The 20,782-nt window shown below is 39.8% G+C and overlaps 1 protein-coding gene across 1 annotated transcript in view; it reads right to left on the reverse strand.

Annotated features, from left to right (window-relative positions):
• Positions 1-20,782, reverse strand: part of prmt3 (protein arginine methyltransferase 3) — a 53,771-nt gene that overhangs the window by 20,174 nt on the left and 12,815 nt on the right. Inside the window, exons 11-13 of the mRNA XM_073464249.1 lie at positions 9,746-9,824; positions 2,882-3,069; positions 61-147 (exon numbers count right to left, since the gene is read on the reverse strand). Of these exons, the coding sequence (XP_073320350.1) occupies positions 61-147; positions 2,882-3,069; positions 9,746-9,824 (354 nt within the window). The remainder of the gene's footprint in view (positions 1-60; positions 148-2,881; positions 3,070-9,745; positions 9,825-20,782) is intronic.

Below are 20,782 nucleotides of genomic sequence, written 5' to 3' on the forward strand. Positions count from 1 at the left end.
CAGTAGCATTAGCAGAAGTCTCAGTGTGCGAGTTAGTAGTGTCTTCACATGTGTACTTACCGTGCAGTCTGTGGTGTGTGTCATCTTCAAGCAGAAATCTGATGCAAACTCCAGCTCAGACAGACACACTCTGTTACAGTCAATCGTCTGTTGAAAGTCAAAAACACACACATAATATGATGCGCAACTTAAAACAAATAGTGATAACAATATGAACTATGATCCAGTGAAACAAAAAGGAACAATAAGAACAAACATGTAGTTGTTAAAGAATGAGTCTGAGTAGCAAGTTGCAGCTCTCTGTTTGGCCAGTTTGGTTTGTTTGCCATTCTTAGCCTGTTGAAGTTTGAGAGGTTGGTTTATACATAAAAAAAAAGCCCATTGACATCATCAGAACAAGCACTTTGACCCAATGTATATGTATAAGCAATGGCAGATAAACATGTGGATCACAGATTGTGACCTTAATATCATTTTTACATCCAAATTAGTGTCTTCAAACACTGGTAAGCCCACTACAAATAGGCAATTGACTCCTTTCACAGCGCCAGTGAACAAGTTTGCCTTTCTGTTTAATTGTTTTCCTTTTGTGTTACGTTCATCATAAGAAACACGCTGGAAAGACATGGAACAGTAGAAAGCAGCAGATCATATATATCTCCTCAAACTACATCCAGAAGATATTAAACTTGTTTATAAAGTCTTAATCAATAGCATTCTGAATTAGACGCATCGTTTTTTTCCAAATCTGATAACGAAGTTGCAAAGGAGTGAGACGTCTCGCTTCTTTCTCATCTCTGTTTTGAGTTGCACATGCAAAGTACCGATCAGGTGGCAAGGATCTGGTACTGACAAGAAAGCCACTGACAATGTAACAGGGTTACTCTTTGATATATTTTACTTTAGTCTCTCTTTTAAACTCGGCAATGACTGAAAGATGTTCGAGACGGATGGAAAGTTATTAGCAAAGCAACGTCTTCCAATTTCAACACACGTCGGAGCATTGCGGCCTGAAAGTGGGTGAAAATGTGCGTGTCGACCCAGGTGTAGTGTTTTCATCACAGCCAAATGGACCTGGAGCCGATAAACACCTGTGGTTACTGCAGAGTCACTTGACATGGGAGTAAATGCCGGTTGTACACATTCACATTGAAAACAAAAGCCAGATGTTTAGCAGGTGTTAGTGGTTTTTTTGTCCAGTGTGAAAGGGGTATAAGACACAATTTAGAGCAACACACTATCTAAGCTGTCAATCTAATCTGAAACTATGACTGATGATGATACACACATTAAGTAAGGCACGTTTAAAGCAGCCCCAAATTGTGGCAAGTTAACATTCCTCACAAGTTGAGCATTCCCATCTGTTCTCACTGAGAAAAAAAACTCATTTGTTTTGCAGGAATTTATAATTCCTTGAAAGGGCTCTCAATTTTACGGAATAGCAGCCAGCCTTAATGGAATGTTATTGGATCGTATCAACGGGAGGCAATAGATGAGAGTCCATGTAATTTGGGCAGAGGGGCTGTCTATTTGTCACTGGAGGGGAGAAACTATCGATTAGAGGATTCAAATTCCATTATATCAAGTTCGCCACTCATTCATCACATCCACAGACGGGTGGAGGACATGCTACTTAACAAGCAGGCCAACCAGCAAAGAAACACACGATGGTATTGGAGACAAGAGGAAAGAGCATCCATAGACAGAAAGATTCAGAAGAGGTATCTGTGCTTTTAGATGTACTGTGTTGGTGTGTGTGTGTTTGTTTTATCTCTAGCGTAATGCGTGTGTTCTCAGATCAGCCCAGTGAAAACCGCTCTATCCACAGGGGGCTGAGAGTAATGAAGTTTCCTTAAGAGGAACTTAAACAAGGATTAGACAGATCAATCACCCAGAGCTACAGCATCAGCACGCGCACGTGCACACGCACACACACACACACACACACACACACACACACACCTACCTTCAGGGCCCCATCTCTCTCTCCACAGCCAACTCCAGTTCTCATTCTCTGTCTATAACCTAACAGCTTGTGCCCCGTAAACTCAATTTCTCCTATTTGTAGCTTCCAAGGTCCTTGTGCATTAGGATCAGACTGACATATTGGTTTGCCAATACATCTAGCTGATATAAAATATCTGATTTTAAATATCAAATATGGTTTGTCAGTGTCACCCATGGATGAAAAAAAAAGTTTGTTCTAAAGGTTTAGCCTCAGGGCGGCCTTCGTCAGAAACATTTGATACTTGTTTTTTATATTTTGTTTATTTTAATAACATCATCTGTGTGACATCGTCAAGCAACGAATGCTGTGCCTTGCAAATCCAGGTGTAGACTGTCAAAGTCATCCTTAAGGAAGGATGGATCCCTCTACATAGGTTGTATGTCTGTGATTTGTAAGCATACAAGAGAGATTAAGTCTCATCTGGTTGTTTGATTTGAACCATTTTTAGTTAAGGTTGTCAAAAGTATCGATACTTGGATACTTTTTGGATACCACTTGTTCAAAATGATATCTGCATTCAAGGACCAAAACACAGAGCTACAGTCGAATTTTCAACCAAAGCCTGTGAGGATATTAACACTATTAAATATGTGTTGGTATATGTTCAGTGACTTTTTCCTTACCAGCACTGTGTGAAGGTGCATTTCATCAAAAGGTATCTAGTTTTTTTTACACTGGTATTGTTTCAAAGATTAAAATTCCTGTTTCTTGACAACATTATCTCCATTATCTCCTACCCCAGTTATCCCGTCAACTTTTTCTTGCGACCCCTTTTAGAACAAACATACTGACTCCTATCAGTTTTAAATTATTATTGAACTTCCAAAGCCACAGCACTGTAGGATGAATGCTGCAGTATATAAGCAAGCTTACCTGGATGACTGTGGGTTCAGAGATGAGTGTGTCTTCTTTCACAACTTCCACCACAGCCTCGGGCACCACAGCCTTCTTCATACAAGCCATGTTGAAGCCATATACATCATCCCAGAATGCAATGCGGTCTTGGTGCCTCTGTGTGTCTCCGACTGCTGCCAGGCTAATGTTACAAAGGTCTGGATAGACTATGGAGAAAAGAGAGGGGCAGAGGAATAACATAGGTAAATATATACATAAATACTATATATATATACAGTATATATATATATATATATATATATATATATATATATATATATACAGTATATATATATATATATATATATATATATATATACACAGTATATATATATATATATATATACATATATATATACATATATATATACATATATATATATACATATATATTTATACATATATATATATACATATATATTTATACATATATATATATATATGTATATATATATATATACACTGAAATAAACTGTTTTCCTTGTCATGCTAGCAGTGTGACAAAAATGCTTCATTTCGCTATTAAATCATCTTAATAAGAAGAATCAGACCACACATTTATTTAAAAATAGGTGCAGTGTTTATGTAGTTCTCTCTTATTTGTATTTTTTAAATTACAGGTCCACGTTACTATTCTGTTCTTCTCTTTATACCTATTTGTGTTTATATATTTTGTTGTTTTTCTTTTATTTCACATGTTCTTATGGCATTGTAAACATTTATTTTTGATGCCAGTAAAAGTCTTTGAATTAGTTGAATTAACTAGTTCAGCAGGGGGAAACCACCTGTGACATGCTACAGTCGCTCCTCTGGTGCTGTTCACTCCAGGCAGCGCTGTGAGTGATGTTAGCCGGGCTGCAGCCAGAAAAAGGAGCCCGTCACCCAGCAGTGAATAAGTACCTCTGCAAAAAATCCACAAGCAGCGGGGAGGCTTCATTCAGATCTGGGAGGAGCTGGACTGCTGGCTGGAGCATTTTGTCAGTAAAGATTCAACTTTTTGGAGACATTTCTGTTTTCTAGTCGTACATTGTAGTTGACTTATTTGTTTCTGCATTTGACTGTAGTCTGTCTGCATTGGGTTCCATTTACTAGTCCAATCAAAATATTGATTTTTTTAAATTTTTGTTGTTAGTGTCTGAGTTGTGTGTTGTATGACCTGTAGCCTAACCAAGATCTATTGACAATGCACTTAAATTTAATCTGAATTTCAATTAAACCTCCAAACAATGCACTACACATCTAAACAAAAGTAATGTATCACACTCCATATTTCCGCATCTGAAAATACAGTTAGAATGTTCTCAACTATTGTGAGGCTGCCTGGTCAGCGGTGAGTGAATCCCTCCAGGGATTGCTATTTCTCTAAACAAAAGATCATTAATCATAACTAAAGCAAAGGGTTGGCAAATTCCTGTGCCATAAACTTCTACTCTCAGTGCAGAGACGTGCTTAATATCAATGAATTTAGTGGCTTAAAACCATCCAACAAATTTAATCAGAGAACGCCTTAACATCTTGTGGGTGTGGATGTTTGCATCAATTTCATTCGCTTCTTTAATGACTGTATCCATCACGTGTGCACAAAACATGGCCTGATGACAATTTTGTCCTACTTTTATAATTGAAATTCTGCACACTAGATGGCTAAAATCTCCAAAGCATGTGGACACTGAAACTCAACAAACTGTTGCACAAAGTTGGAGGCAAGCTATTGTCTTAAATGTAACTCTATGAAAACATCTTCAGTGTCTTTTCACCACCCCAAAAATGGGTCGACTCACGAAAATCGACTGGTTGCGTTCACATATGGAAATATGAAAATTGTTATGTCTGATGGATAGAGCTGAGAACTGAGGCTGTGATCAGTGGGATGATCACAGCAGGCAGGTGTGGATCTCCTTAATACTTTGAGCCTTAAATCGTGGACATTTTGAGCATTCAAAGTTTACTTAGTCAAACTTCTATGCTGTGCAATTGACATTACATTACAATTTACAGGACAAATGCAACAATCACCATCCTTTTATCCATTATCCCCTTCATTACTTCAGGTAGGCGTGCTAATGAAAGTTGCACAGCATTGATAATAATGTTACTTTGCCTGTACTCGGCACTCAGGCTCTCCCTCTTATTTACCACCAACACTGGCAAGTATGCTATGCAGAAATGAATATGAATAGAAGAAACAACAAAAGGATGAGCTATAACACTCAGGTGTTATACGAGGCGAAGCACTTAGATATACCATGAACCTGATGACTGAGAATCTTCACCACCAACAAAAAGGAGGTAATTTTGGCCTAACACAGATTCATCACTTGGGGTGAGATGGATTCTAAACTGTTGGAGAATCATGTGATTTAGAATAATTTTGAAGACTTTGAAGGTTGTGCTAGTGGCCTGTTGAACACATGGTTTCAAAGCTGACAGTATCTCTATCAGCTTAAAGAAATGACCACTGCTGAAAATCACCCCGGTTGTATTTTGGTCAAACAAGCTTCTGATTTTATTTCTAAGCTGATTGAACCTGCAGCCTCAGAAAAACAATTTTTCTTCTTAGAAGATGGAAGATGTTGGTCAGTTACTAGGAAACCGTGCCTCTAGTTTCATTTTTCAAACCTTTGGAGACAGAGTATGGGCAGTGATTATGGTCACCCCTCATGTTACATAACACCGTTGATTGAATGAACATTATCTGTGTCTTAAAATGAGCATTAAACAGGAGCCCTAATGTCCTTTCATTGTGCTTTCACATCTGAATAGATTCCTTTTGTATAGTTAATATGCTTGGCGATTAAGCCAGAGCTGAGATGCTTGAAGCCACTGGTATCCCTACTGTGAAGTAACATTAGCCAACACAGAGGCCTAGGGCCTAAACTAGAGTTTAGAATACACTCATGAGGACATATCAAAGTTAATATTTTAACATACAACTTACTGCAACTCGACACTAGTGTCCGTATCTGTCTGTAAGACAGAAAGACGTCTTTAAGATGTTTACAACAGGAATACAGCCGGACCACAATACTGTTAAGTGTGATCCCTGCTGTTAGTTACTGTAATAGCACGTAGAGTCAGCAGACAGCTAGCTAGGGCTTTAGCAGATAGCAACATATGGCAGTTAGCATAAGCATTACCAGCAGCGACAGCCCTTTTTCAATGTGTTTTTATCAAGTTGTAAAAAAATACAAAACAACTTACAGGAAAGAGGGAGCAATGTAAGGTAAAGACATCAGGGACAAGCAATAAAGGGGACAGATGACAAATTGTAACGTTACTGCAGCACTAGCTCAGCTAGCGTTAGGTATGTTTTTATATTGCTCCAAGATCCTCACCAGAATGTTTGTGTGTGCTGCTGTGTGTAAATTTACTTGATAGACACGCCCTGAAGATAACAATATAGGTATGTGTGAAACAGAAATGGTCAAAGTGGTTCTTTTGGTGATATTCACTTTAGTAGTGCATCTAACTGGAAGCTAAATACACTGACAGAGCTGACAGGAGAAACGGTTAGCTGTGCTGGTTCAGGCATGCGTGAGCTGACCAATCAGAGCAGACTGAGCTTTTTGGGCATTAGAGTATGTAAACCTATTCTAGCAGCAAGCCAAAATAACAAATATGAGACATGAGAATAATATGTCTCCTTTAAGCTACAGAAAGTACTTGACAGTAGAAGAGAAACGGATTATGATATAGGAGAAGTTTCTATGGAAGTTTTCTTTTTTGTAAAAACACAACTTAACTAACTTCATTTATACAGCACTTTTGAAAACAGAAGTTACCAAGTGCTTTACATCAAGAAGAAAAGGGTAAAAAGGATGACAGAAGAGACAAACAATCATCCAGAGAATCGGAATCCACTGTAAAAACTTTTTAAATAATTTAAATAATTTAATAATTTTAAAAATATAAGTAATAATTTTAAAAATATAAGCAATAATTTTAAAAATATAAGCTTTCCGTTTGCCTGGCATGTATGATAGTCTCACATAACCTTCGACACATGAACCATAAAGTGTGTGAATAGATGGTGACAGCTCACTGATGGGCAACTCATGGCCTCTCATTATTAGCTAAAGGCTGCTTGTGACCCTGTGAGTGTCACTATACCTAATGACTTTGCACACGCAAATTTACACACACACATACACACGCAAACAGCAGATTTGTCACTTCATTTTACTCTGATTACTGAACCGAGTGAGTAATTACGAGGGCCAGGTGAGAGGAGGGGGGAGGGCTGCTGATTGGGCAGAAACGGGACGGGCCTGTCTGAGAGACACACTGAGAAAGAAATGGAGACAGAGAGACGAATAGGCGAAGGAGGGGGTGCTGTGGTGTGGATGGAGAGGGAGAAAGACGAAGAGGAAGAAGGGGGGTAACATGGGCGTCCCCAGATTCATGGCTTTGACATCTGCGTCCTTCTCGACTCGCTGCTCACAGCCCGTTTGTCATGCCCCCCCTCACCCTCCACCTTCTTCTCTTGCTCTCTCCATCTCCCCCATTGGTCAGCTGTAAAAGTAGGAAAGACGGTGCGGGAGGGGGACAAAACAAATCCCTTTTCCCTGGACGCTGTGCTGTGCCAGGCATGCGGGGACACATTTAAGGATGAAGGGGAGGTTAATGTAGTGGGGAGAATGAGGGAGCTGCTGTAACTCTCTACTAATGTAGCTTAAACACACATACAGCAGCAGTGCTGCAGGGCCCGACTAATAACTCAGCACGGCACACACACTCAAACTCTGAAAATAAATTTAAGAATAGAAGTTGACAAATCTAAAGTGACACAATGACCGTTTTAGGATCAACGTTCAATAAATTAAAAAGTTGTGATACGGATGCTTGTTTTGTTTATTGCATTAAGGTGCAGTCTGGCTGTGCTGAAAAGCAGGAGCATTTTTTTCAGAGATTTGCCTTGGGCATGTTTACCTCTGAACCAAAACAACAACATAAAGGAGACTCCACTCTTCATATTGACACAGACAACTAACCTCTTTTCAGTGCCTGGCACCATGCATGCTGACTTGGGTGTGAAAAATAAACTGAATTTATCAAATTAGCATGATTGTGAATTTTGCAGAGGATAGCTGCATCAACCAATGACATGAACCCAGGAATCCAACCAACCAATCAGCTTACAGTCCAGTCCAGAAGTCCAGAATCTTAAACTGGTCAGACCGTAGTTTATCAGAAGTGAGCCAACATGAGAAAATAAATACATAAGTACACCATCCTGACAAAATAGTTTTAAAATTTTGAGAAAGTAATTTATAGTTAGAGATTTTGAGACACTTGATCGTCCTGTAAGCGGAGTACACATCAAGATGTGCAGTTATGAAAAATAAAGTAGGCTACACCCCTGTGACATGCAGGTAATCAAAATAAAAGCATGCATATTAGGACAATTTAAGACTACACAGTCTATTTAAACAGAAACTAAATAGAAATATTGGAACTACGGTCATCAAACTTAAAAATGCTACTTAACTACTTCAATTAATAAAAGGAAAACAGAGTTTAGGAACAGACTTTCTTCTTCTTTTTTTACTTCCTGCAGTGTGGCTGACAGAAGATCCACTGAGAGCCTGTTGGGAGCATGTTGGGAGCGTCACGGTTAAAGGCTCATGACGAACCATACGTGTCCTCTGACCTGTCATATCCTGCCTCTCTCTGGTCACACCTTCGCCTGTCCAATCTCCCTTGCTAACAGATCTGTCTCTATAGGTGCAGCCATTCTCACTGTCCATCAGTGTCTGTGTGTGTGTGTCTGTCTGTGTGTGTGTGTGAGAGTGTGACCTCCCACACATGTCCCAAGGAGCCACTAAAGGCAGCGTGGTGGAACCGTCCCTTAGTTGGGTCACATTTGGCACAAACCATTAAACCTGGTCAATGGCAGAGATGGGGCTACCCAAGAGACTGACACACACACACACGCACGCACGCACACACGCACGCACGCACGAGAAGATATACTGAGTACTGCAGTGTTTGCTGCTTGACATGTGTACAATTTGACATACCCAGTCAGTCCCATGTGTTATTTGTAATAACCACAGGGGGCTGAAGTGAACATGTTCTCCCTGCTGACAGATCAAATCTAGAGTAACCAGACTTCAGTATCACACTGCACACGTTATTGAGTAATAAAATGCAAAAATGATTCTTTCAAGTTGTTAACATATTCATATACACTGTATGCGGAGGATTGCATCAGTGGTAAACATGTTTAATAATTAATCTTCCCTCACTTGGCAATTTAACCGCTGCAATGAGGCAGCAGATCTGACATTGAATCTCTCTATCAGCTGATAATTAAACAGCAGCAGGTAGTGGAGATACTGAGGTGAACCTTAGTTAAGTCTTTTCAGACAGTACAGCATATCTTCCATTTAACTTAAGCTATGAATTTTATTATCTGTATTAGTTTCATTATGTGATATTTTGTTTACTTACTGCACTGATCCTTTGATTCAGTCGCAAAGAGTCGGTTTCAGAGTGCTGCTACACAAAAAATGTTCCACCCACCATTGGTGGAAGACGGGTATGGCTGACTGTGTCACTACAGTGTTAACAAAGCATAGCAACGCCCCCTGACACTCCCCCACTTCCCCATGCCACTTTGGTTGATTTTCAAATATGTGTGGGACACAGGGACAGCCTAGAAACAAATGTTTCATCAGTCTTAAATTACACATTAATTCACAAACTACGTGATGGAGAAATGAAATTACAATGCCTGGAGAAAGATCAGTTTTTACGTGGCATGTCATGTAACTGAGAGCTGATATTTTTAAATCCTTTGTGAAATCCTTAATTTCATGGTGAGGAGAAGATGTGACCTACCGGAGCCATTATCAGCCAGGTAGAGGTCTCTGGCGTACAGAACAGAATCCAACATGGACTCAAACAGCAAGAAGTAACCCTGGAAAGAGAGGAAATACACATTATGATCCTGGCATCCTCTGGAACAAGTTTACTGAACAAAGGACAACAGCAGCAGCGTGTCTTTGACAGTTTAAGGCAGGTAAAAACTGCATGCAAGGAGATTTCAGCACCGCTGAGCAAATCAATTATTTTTTAATTCAACATCACATGGGAATCTGAATTAACCGTGACTGTGAAACGAGTGATGTGCCCACGTGGCCTGTCACCCAGCATCCAGAGGTTTGACCCTGGGTTGACCTCGTGTTCTGCTCCAGTAGACGGCACATTAACCGTGGTATTATTCCATTAATGCTGAAATTGAGTTTTGTCCACATCTTGTTGGCTTCGGCCTGAGTGGCAGATACTGCTGACAAATGGCTTTTTCTACCAGCTACCCCTCCAACCAGCAGATCAACCAATCCTACAAGCCCGAGCTGCAACGCTGGCCCCTTCAATATGGCATTTGTGCGCAAGACATTTGGGCGGGTCCCAACATATGGGAGGGAATATCTCCATCTGGGACAAGGAGGCGGAGCAAAAACAGTACATGTGCTTTTTACTGTAACTGATGACCCATATCAGTCTTTTCAGAGTCTGGACAACACTGACTGGCTCCTACAGGAACAAAAACACCCACTGATGCTTTCAGATCAGTGTTTTAGGATCAAAGCAAGAGCACAAGGAAAAGAATATCAAAAGCACAACCTTGCAGTTTTCAACCTGTATATTTGGTTTCCATCAATTTCCATCACATCCATGAGTTTGTCCAAATGATCACTGTAGAGTTTTGAAGCCTTATACGCCTTAATTTTGATTTCTGGTGCAATTCTGACTGGCAATGTGATACCTAAACAACTGTTTTGGAACCTTTTAGGGTGAATATTTTTAACCATACAGACATTATTCTCACAATAATCACATTAATACTTAATCTTAGTTTACCTATGAGCCAACAATGATCATTATTCTGTTCAACAAAGGGAGAGAAAGGGAAGTTTTCATGGGGGGAAGAAGATGTGCTCAGGGGAAAACAAATCATTACAAGCTGGATTTTCTTTCTATGCCTGGACCACTGATTCTATGGGAACATACTTCCAAAAAATAGGTCCAATGGGGCAACAAACACGAGCAGGCAGATCATCACTGAGGACAAAAACAAGCTGACAGTTTAGCTTTATATTCAAAACCACTTTATTTGGAGTTAAAACCAAAGTAAGTGCAATAATAATGTTGCTAATAATGCCCCATTGAACAGGAAAAACAAACAAATACACCACGTACGGCATGTTAAAATTGATCGAGGAAGTTGGTCTGTAAACTTTATACATACAACAGACATTTGGGTATATTTGTGAAATGGATTGCTGCCACTACATTTTCGACCTGATTAGACTGTGTAAGATATAGGCAGCTCTAAAGTGACACAATTGATGACATTTGTAAGGTGAACTCATCGGTAGATGTTAAAAGAAGAACAAGAAAGAAAGAAAGAGTTTTGTCTGAGACAGAAACATCTCTACTTTCTCTCCTGTGGGGGAAAAAGGACAAGGAGAGGTGAGAGCCAGGACAGAAGATAAAGAGGGATTGGGGTGGAGGTATGATGGAGAGAAAGAGGAGAGGAGGATAGAGGACGAGCGAAAGAGTGATACAGAGAAAATGCAGTGGCCAGAGGAATAGTAATTCACTGAGATAAGAGCCTTATTATTCAAATAAAGACAACCTTTTATTGGAGAGAGGAGAGGAGAGCAAGCGGCAGACAAACAGGAGAAGCAGCCCTGATTTATAACTCTTACTCCAAAATCGTCACCATCTCTGTCATGGGCCTGAGCTGATAATGATGACAGCGATGAAGCTGATATAACCGACTCATCCTCCGCGAGGCGATAAAGGGAAACATTCTCTCCGTTTATCGACAGTGGACTGGTCTCGAACCAAAGTCAGGCCGGCGGATCGTCCGCTGTTGCCTGTTGTGGTCCAGCCGATGTCCTTAACGGCAGAGCAGGTCATTTTTAAAATCCTCACACAGAGTACGCTGGCCTCGTAATTTAGATCCCAATTTCACGGGACACTGCTTCACTTGAAGGAAAGAGGATATGAGAGCGCGGGATGCCTGAAAGCAGAGTCACACCTTACTTTTATCATCAACAATGCAGGAGTACTGCCCCACCTGCTACCTTCCACGTCCTCCCAGTGGTATGTACCACACCCCCCTAATTTATACATCTGCAATGTTAATTACCAAAAACACAGAAACAAGGAAACTTCAACCTCTAACAATTCATCAGCAAACATGATGTCACTCCTGAATGACGCCTGTAATCCTGTGCAATGTGTCATCCCGAAACGTTTAATCGGAACTGGATGATGTTGCGGTTTTGGGGTGCAACACTGTTCAATTTTTAGACGATCAATGCATCTGACGGCTACAGTAGGTATCTACATGTTGTTTCAGTCACACTGTCTGGATGGTATTACAAGTAAAGCACAGTTTTAATGACATTAAGGCATCCTTCAGGCCAGTCAGTGTTGATAGTTTAATCATCATTAACACTGGTAAACTGTAACATCCCTCACCATCAAATTCAAGCCACCAGTGTTTCAGAAATTATATTAAAACAGGCAGTTTGCAGGCCTTCAATGCAGGAGGGATGAACCATTTACGAGGGCGAAAGCACAACCTGAGAGTAAACAACCGGGCCTGTTACACTTCAAGCTATATCCATCCTATTTACAGCCTCTTTGTGGTCTCTGTCCTGATTTAATTTGGCTTCAAGTCATAAAAAGAATGCTCAGACATTTTGGAAATTGCTGCTTAATTGCTACTGAAAGTCGGATAGGAGGTTGTTTAGGTTGTGTCCAAAACGGACATTGTCACATGTTTAGCCTAGCTTAGCACAAAAAGTGGAAGAATGGGTAACTAGCTAGCCTAAGTCAAAGAGAAAACCACACTACCACAATTTTTGACATATTTTCACATATTTCAACTACACACTTAAAACACGTACGACACCTTTGGATTTGTTGGCAAGAAAGCTACTAGCTGGCTTCCAGTTTACAATCTAGGCCAGTTTAAACAGGTCCCATGGGCCTCTTTATTGAACGTACAGAGATGAAATTGGTATCTATCTTCAGATCTCTAAGTAAAATATGAAAAATTAAAATTTTCAAAATCATGAAGTATTCCTTTAAGGGTTAAGGCCTGCGCGATTTTAATGCTCTCTATCACAAAAGTATCTTGCCGACATGTTGGTTGATCAACACCAGTAAATCAAACGAGTGTGATCCACCTGGTTTAAAAGGTGTTAGTAGTTGAATATTTACAGGTGAAAACTACATCAAGAAAAAAAGAAGACTACAGCTCCTTAACTTTCTCTTTTATCACACTATACTTTGTCTTTGCTCATTCGTGTTCAGCAAAACAAGATTAAATCTCAACAGCAGACAGTTTTGCGAACTTTTTAATACCTTTTCCACCAATCGATCTGTCTGTCTACGGGCTCAGTGACACAGACGGGCCGAGGTGTTAGTGTGAGGAAACAGCTCCGTTTACTGTCAGGCAGCCCGGCTGGTGCAGGCGATGCTCTGCAGTATAGTCACTGTGCATTTCCATAAAAGAGACTAATGAAAACCTAATGAGAATGGGCTGGAGCAGCTTATACACATTAACAAAATTAGCATATAAAACACATTCCCCTGAGTGGGCTATCACACACACTCGCATACACATCTACGTATGCATCGATACACACACACAAAAGAAAAATGGCAAATACACTTTTACAGCTGTGTTACTTGTGTCAAGAATTTTCGCCTTTTCATTGAGTTGTCACTGCCCTTAACTTTACACAAAGGCTATTAAACTTGAGTATTTCTTATAAACTCTGCAGAGATTACTTTATAATTACTCCTGTAATGTTGTCCTGTCGTTAGTTGCTGGAGGAGGAGTGGGAAGAAAAGGCTTGGTGTACTATACTTCACAGATTTGTGTGTCCATCATCCCTCGGGAGACTGAGTGGCTGTCAATTACACTGTAGGTACCAAGAGGCGTTTTGGTACAAAATCTGCATCAGCAGTTTACACTTTCCTCCGCCCTCCAGTACCTCCTCTCTGCTTCCGTATTCATCATACGTCTTCCTCAATTACTGCAGATCATCATCACTCCCAGTCCCAGAAGGGCCAAGGCAAAATAAAGGAGATGTTGTGCATGCATGAATGTGTGTGAGAGTACTTCCATGCTTCGCTGAATGCTGAAGGCAGCACCCCTACATCTACAAGCCTCTTCTATACTAGTCCCTGATCAGATGACACCAAATTAGCATAAACATATCACACACATCCGTGTAATAGATTTCAGTGTGTTAACGCTTGGTGATTGTATATCGTGCAGGACCCAGTATCAGCGTAATTTCCATTTAAAAGGCATGCAAATGAGAGATAAAGGTGAAAGACAGTCTACCAGCAAAGTAATTTGCAGTATAGCTACAAGGTTATTAGAAGCAGTGGCTCTTCTGAAATCGTGTGTTATTAAAAGATGTAATGTTAATTTACATGGCAAGTAAGTGTGCAGGCTTTACGGGGATCAACAGCAGAACTGAAATACGGTGTATAAAATTATGAATAACAATTAAAATATAATTATGTTTTCATTAGTTTATAATCACCTGGAACTAAGAATTGCTGTGTTTTTCCTCTTCTAAAGACTTATCCGCTGTGTTGCACCACCATGTTTCTACAGCAGCCCTGAATGGACAAACCAAACACTGGCTCTTGATAGGGCGCAATCCACCACCTCATCGCAAGATGCCAGTAAATTCCTACTCATTGGACTTTAAAGCAAAATGTGGTTTAAACAATGTGCATGTATCCACAATCTTTTTCTTTTGTCCAGTGTTACACTACCAAATTTTTATTTACAGAATTGTATCTCGTCAGGGTGGAATAGTCTTAGGAGTGTATGCTAAGTGAACTTTTACCACAAACTTGATCTCTGGATTGTTTTTCCTTCTTTATTTGTACAGAACATACAAATTACAGTATACAGACATTAGTTGTAAAGTAGCTAGCAATGAATGCACTGATCTTGTGTGTGGAGAATGTCTTTGTGGGTGTTTCTGTGCCTGCACAACCCACCAGGAACTTTGTAATTTTCTTCAATAGGTTTTGTACTTTTAAGTCTTGAGTCTTGCTCAGTTATGCATATGTTGTGATTTATTGAGCTCATGCTCTTTGTCTCAGTCTGCCCCATCAGTGTTTTGTGTCTACCTTATGTTTACCCCTGCCATTGCATTGACTTAACAGTATGAGCAATCATGCTTCATCCAAAATTAGCTTCACATTCCATCTGAACCGCATGTAGAACATTATTGAATGCTAAAACTTTCCAAATAAAGACAAGACTCCTTGTAAAAGTTACTTAACTTACTAACTACACTGAACTTATCAACCTGCTGCAGTGATGCATTGATTTATTCAATGACACTGCAGTATCACAAGTGTGGCTACATGTGCAAGTACAAACAGACTAGAGCAAGCACGCATCGCGTCCCAAGGCACGAATCTACTGTTTGGATTTTGGGAAAGGCACCTTTACATGGGAACTCATTTGCTCTTAAGGGCAAAATCTAAGTCAGCAACATAAAAGTAAAACAATGTTTGCCTTTGTGTGACTTTGCCTTTGAGAAATAAAAAGTTATAGCTGTGATTTCACACATACACTATAAAAATCCTAATAATCTTGTACTGGACGGTGTACTTGTCCATCCATTTACAGGCCGTTATTAAATACATCATTTTGAAGGAACAAGGAGGCCATTTCTCTCCACAAAACAATGTCAACTGAGTGATGCAGGATTATGGTTTTGGGTTTATGAGGATGTCTGTTTGAGGGATACATCAAGTAGTCAGGTTCGTGTTCTGCATGGAGCAGTGTTAATCAAACTAGACTGCAGTTACTCCTTTCCTATGGATGTTTTGACCATATGTCAGAAATGCAACATTGCATTTTAGATCCACACAGAGTATATTATTTCATTGAATTGCATTGTGGGTCTTTATATACCACCCTGCTCATACTAAATGGCTGCCTATATAGTCATGTGCCTATGCTTTCAATGGGCACAAAGAGGGAAAAATAGTTAAAAAAAGGTCAGTGTACTGACACGGACAGGCATTTTTAAATGAAAATCACAAAATACTGTAAATGATGAGCCTGTGCCATACGAAATGCAAAACAAGGACTTTTTGCTTTAAAGATTTCTTGAATTTTCATTTACTAAAGATGTATGATCAGCAGCTCATTAGCATTTTCTTCCTTCCACGTTGCACCTAATCAGAAGATGTTCTGAGTTGCGTTCATGAGATGGACATAACTGACTGTAAACAACAGTGGCTGGTATTTTCTTGCAGCAGGAAACGCTAACTTTTAGGTGTGTCTGGACATGAAATCAGAGCGAGAATTTGTTTAAATTCTGCTGCATTAAAAAAAAAAAAAAAACTCGGTATTATTGGTGAAAGTCAAAATTATCTACACCAGAGCCAGAAAGCTTCCAAATACACTTCAAATGGGATGGGTTTGTGTGATTAGACTTTTTGTTACACAGGCAGCTGGCTGAAAACTACTTCCTGAAGGTCTTGTGGAAGTAAATACAGCCAATAAATCCTCATTAGAAAATGGACACACCTGTGGCACAGTCAGTGTGTGTGTCTGTTTGTGAGCGTGTTCTTTGCTGTATCTTTGTCTATTTGTGAATGTGTGAGTGTGTGTGAATGTGTGAGTGTGTGAGTGTGTGAGTGTGTGTGTGTGTGTGTGTGTGTGTGTGTGTGTGTGTGTGTGTGTGTGTGACTGATAGTCAGTCAGACTGAAGGACAGGATGACTGATGACTACCGGCCTCTTCCTTGGCATGTGAGGCTCCCAGCACTGATAATGAGGCTAAAGAGGAAGAGCTGCCATTAATTTGACTTCACACCTCTACCGCACACAAGGATTCGGACTTTGTGTGCTTGTGTGTGCCAGAGATACTTGTTTTGTAGTCAAACTATGTTCACCTCAAGGTAAACTACCAGAGTTGTGGGCGCAAAGAACTCCTCCATGGCAGAGAAGTTACACAGGGCTCTTTGACACTTTTCTTGTTCAGGGTTCCTTTCACATTTTAATGAAACACACTGAACACTCACTGGTGCTGAAGACTGATTTGACATTCTGGGAGAGTTTCTCCAAGGTGAGTTAGCACATACCTGAATAAGCTCACTATTCAGGGACACTGGCCTTTGCCTCTGTACACAAACTGTAATCCACAAGACGATATATGATACAGGTTCAGCATCCACAGTAAAAGACTACATATTTCTTCAAGGAAAAGTCAACACTTAGTTTCTACTATCATAGTTTTTTTGAATCATCCGTTTGTGTTATTTTGTAATAAAGATCCAGGTGTGTTTCTTCAGCTGTTTGGCAGGGGGACTGGAGCAGGATTTTTTACTTTCTATGTACACGAATGCAGGAGTGCCTGCTAGCTTCCACGTGACATAAATTTAAAAAAGAAAAGAGAGCTTTTGTATGTGGTACCATAAAGTAACTCATTTACTAATTTACTGAGAAATCAACTTGATTTCAAGAGTGGCTTAGATTTTTGCTTTCAGATAACCTGAGACCTTTGGTGTAGAGCGAGTTCTCTGTCTGGGTTTTCTCTTTTCTGATTTCTCCCTCAACGATTGGTGAACTTGTAAAAAAACAAAGAACTGGTAGTCTGAGGGACTGGCATCAGACTGGATACTTTTAAGTGCAACAGAAATCGGATGCCTCATGTAGCGTCACATCATTTGTCATCATACAGTGGATGTACTCTATAGACAGAAGAAGTAGTCAAGGCACTATAGCAGGAGTGGGTCGATCCTGGGAGGAAATGTGATAAAAAGCTGTTTTTCTGAGTTGAATGGGAAAGTTTTAAAATACAACAATGATGTATGCAGAGGAGTTAACACGCATGAACCTGCTATGATGCCCACCAGGACTGAGCCAGTGTGAAACCTTCAATCATTTCCAAATTTCTAAATTTCATTGTAACTGCTAAGCATATCTAAGACACACTGACGTGCTGAATCTAACATTATGTAACAAAAGTTTGTTAACGCCAACTCTCCTCTAACAGTCTTCTCTCATGTCCACATTTGTGCGTCCGTGTCATTAAACACTCTCAAGCTAGCAGGCCCATCACCTGTGATTGATCTTGGAGTGACACTCTTTATTTAGCCTTTGGGGAACTGAGCTCTCCTCCTCCCCATCAGCCCCCCAGTCTCTTATCTGCTCTGGACTGTTTGTTTTTCTGTGTGCTGAGAAAGAGGACCGATCAATGTCGTGAGTTATGAAATGACAGCAGTGCTGCTAAAGGCAGTCTCTCAAACACTGCCAGAGCAGACAGACTCTCATTTGCCCCCTTCTCCACCACCATCACCAACACCATAGATACACCACATTCATCACCCATCTCTGTCTATTAGCCCTGTAACCACTGTCCATCTGCTCGGTCCAACGAGTCTGACAGCTGGACTTCAGTGATATAATCCTTTGTTTCTCTTCCAGAGAACAGCCTTAACCGCCAAGTAACTTATTACTTCACAATAAAACTTGCCGGTACATGGATAAAGTAATCCCTTATAATTTCTTTGTTGTTTTTGATACCATTTCTTTTAGTTATGATGACATTTGGTATACAAATAAATAACTGATGGTCAATTATAGGCCACCATAAAAATGTGAGTAATACAGATGCCAATACTTAACAAGATACTATTATAAAACTTCTACTGCTGTGTGAGAATCTGTAAAGATGGCTGCTAAATCTAGATGAATTATTTTCTGTATAAGAGTTAGATGGCACCATCAATTAGTTCAGTTAATTTGTTGGATAGTTCAGCTTTTATTAACTCAGTAAGTGTCACTGAGATCTAGATCTTGTTTGCAAGAGAGCTTTCATCTCTATGCATCCAACCCAGTGGTAACGAGTAGCTTTTTTGACATGTTAGCCTAGTGTAGCACAAAGAATAGAGAGAGAGGAGAAATAATTAGCCTACTTTCAAAGTTACAAACTAAAACCTTCCAACAGCACCAAAACTGTCATGTTTACACACTGTCTCTTTCAGCTAGCAAATTAAAAACAAAACATTTACAACAGGGACTTAAGGACAATAAGGACTTCTGGGATCAGAGAAGATTTTTTTACTCCATATCGCACGCAATCAACTTGGATTGCTTGTACCACATCATTCTTGTGTCACATCTTGTGTGTGAGTCTCCACAAGACTCAAGAGAGAAAATTGTGTAGTGTGAACAGCACAATGATCTGATGACTTTCAAAGTCCGACCAAGGCATTAGTTGACAATCTCTCTGGAATTAATACCTGTACAAAGTCCTGAACATTTTTTATTGCCTGCCTTCCACTCAATATAGACTACTTTCCAGGCCAGAGAACAACATTTTCAATCACAGCACATGTGATGATAGATGAATGTAGTTCTTGTTTTGCTTTTTTGAGGAGTGATGCTATTCTTTGCCACAGTGAGACCAAAGCTCTCTCTCGATACACAGATCATGGATATGTAGGCCTATTAATTCTGCAAATTTCAGATTAATTACACTCTTTGGTGTACAGAGTCACTTGACTATTACATCATTATTTCTACCTAGACCAACCGAGGTGTAGCTGTGTGAAAGGTACTTCAGTTCTGGTCTTCAAAGTCAGTTTTTTCCTTCATCCCTTTCCTTTTATTGTGCAGCTTCTCTTCACAGAGAAAATGCTTGATGCTAATCTATTCTTAGTTACAGAATTCCCTCCTGTACATCTCCGCCACTGTTTTGACCCAATTTGGCTTCTCTGTTGGGGGCCTTAGCAAACCTCTATTCTGCATTAGTGTGTGTGTAATGTGTGTGTGCAATTTGGGCAGGCTCTGGTGAGGCATGCATTGAAGCCATGGCAAGCCAAGAAATTCAACCATGCTCAAAGTCACAAAGACGCAGCATTTTGATGTTGTATAGCTGCCATCATTTGCCATACAGTTGTAACCAGATGTTTGGGCTTAATGCACATTGAAACTGGAAAAACAGAGTGAGACAAGAAAGATCAAATGCTCAGCTCTACTCGATTCACTTAACTTTTCTCGATTTCGTTTTCAACTTAGGATAGTACCAACTCAACTCGGATTAATTCTTAGCTCTGTTGTCGTAGCAATGAGTGAAGCTGCTGAGACATCATCTTCAAGGCAACACAAACACAGTAACAATGGAGGACATCAAAGGGATGGCCCTTTGTCACACCAAGCAGAAAAACTTTGTATCTGACAAGGGTGAATGCAGCAAGACAAACAAAAGACAGGAGACTTTGGGAAATCCTATATTACAGAGAGATGAGATGACCCTGGTTGCTAAATAAAAGAATAAATAAAATACTGAAAATGACCATTGCCTTATTGACACATCTAAGATGAACGGCTGTCAGCGGTAACCTCAGTGACAAATGCGTTGCATTCTGTGTTACTGTTTCAGATTTAAATCCAATTTAGCGTTTTTTAATGTGAACTAGCAGCAGTAGGAAATGTCTGGTTTGCATTAGCAGTAATTTAATACATCTCTGACACAACTATACAAGCTCCAACAGTGAGGCTGACATTAATAAGATACAATTACAAACAGTAATGTTGTGAACCCAGCTCGGGAATGGCGGACTCCACCATTGACAATGATGAATACTATATGGCAAAGTAATTACAGAATGTAAATACATTAAATGGCTATTTGTGGAAAAAGAAAAGGTTTGGACAGGATGTTAATTTAACAATTATTCCTTTAACCAACAAGAGAGGTCAAATGATATTTTTGTAACACATTTGAAATTAGGTGAGGGATTTTTTATATTTGTATTTACTTATTTTTTATTTATTTTAGAGTCAGTGGTTAACCCTT

Source organism: Pagrus major, chromosome 4 (genome assembly GCF_040436345.1).
Source record: "Pagrus major chromosome 4, Pma_NU_1.0".
Classification (NCBI taxonomy): Eukaryota; Metazoa; Chordata; class Actinopteri; order Spariformes; family Sparidae; genus Pagrus; species Pagrus major.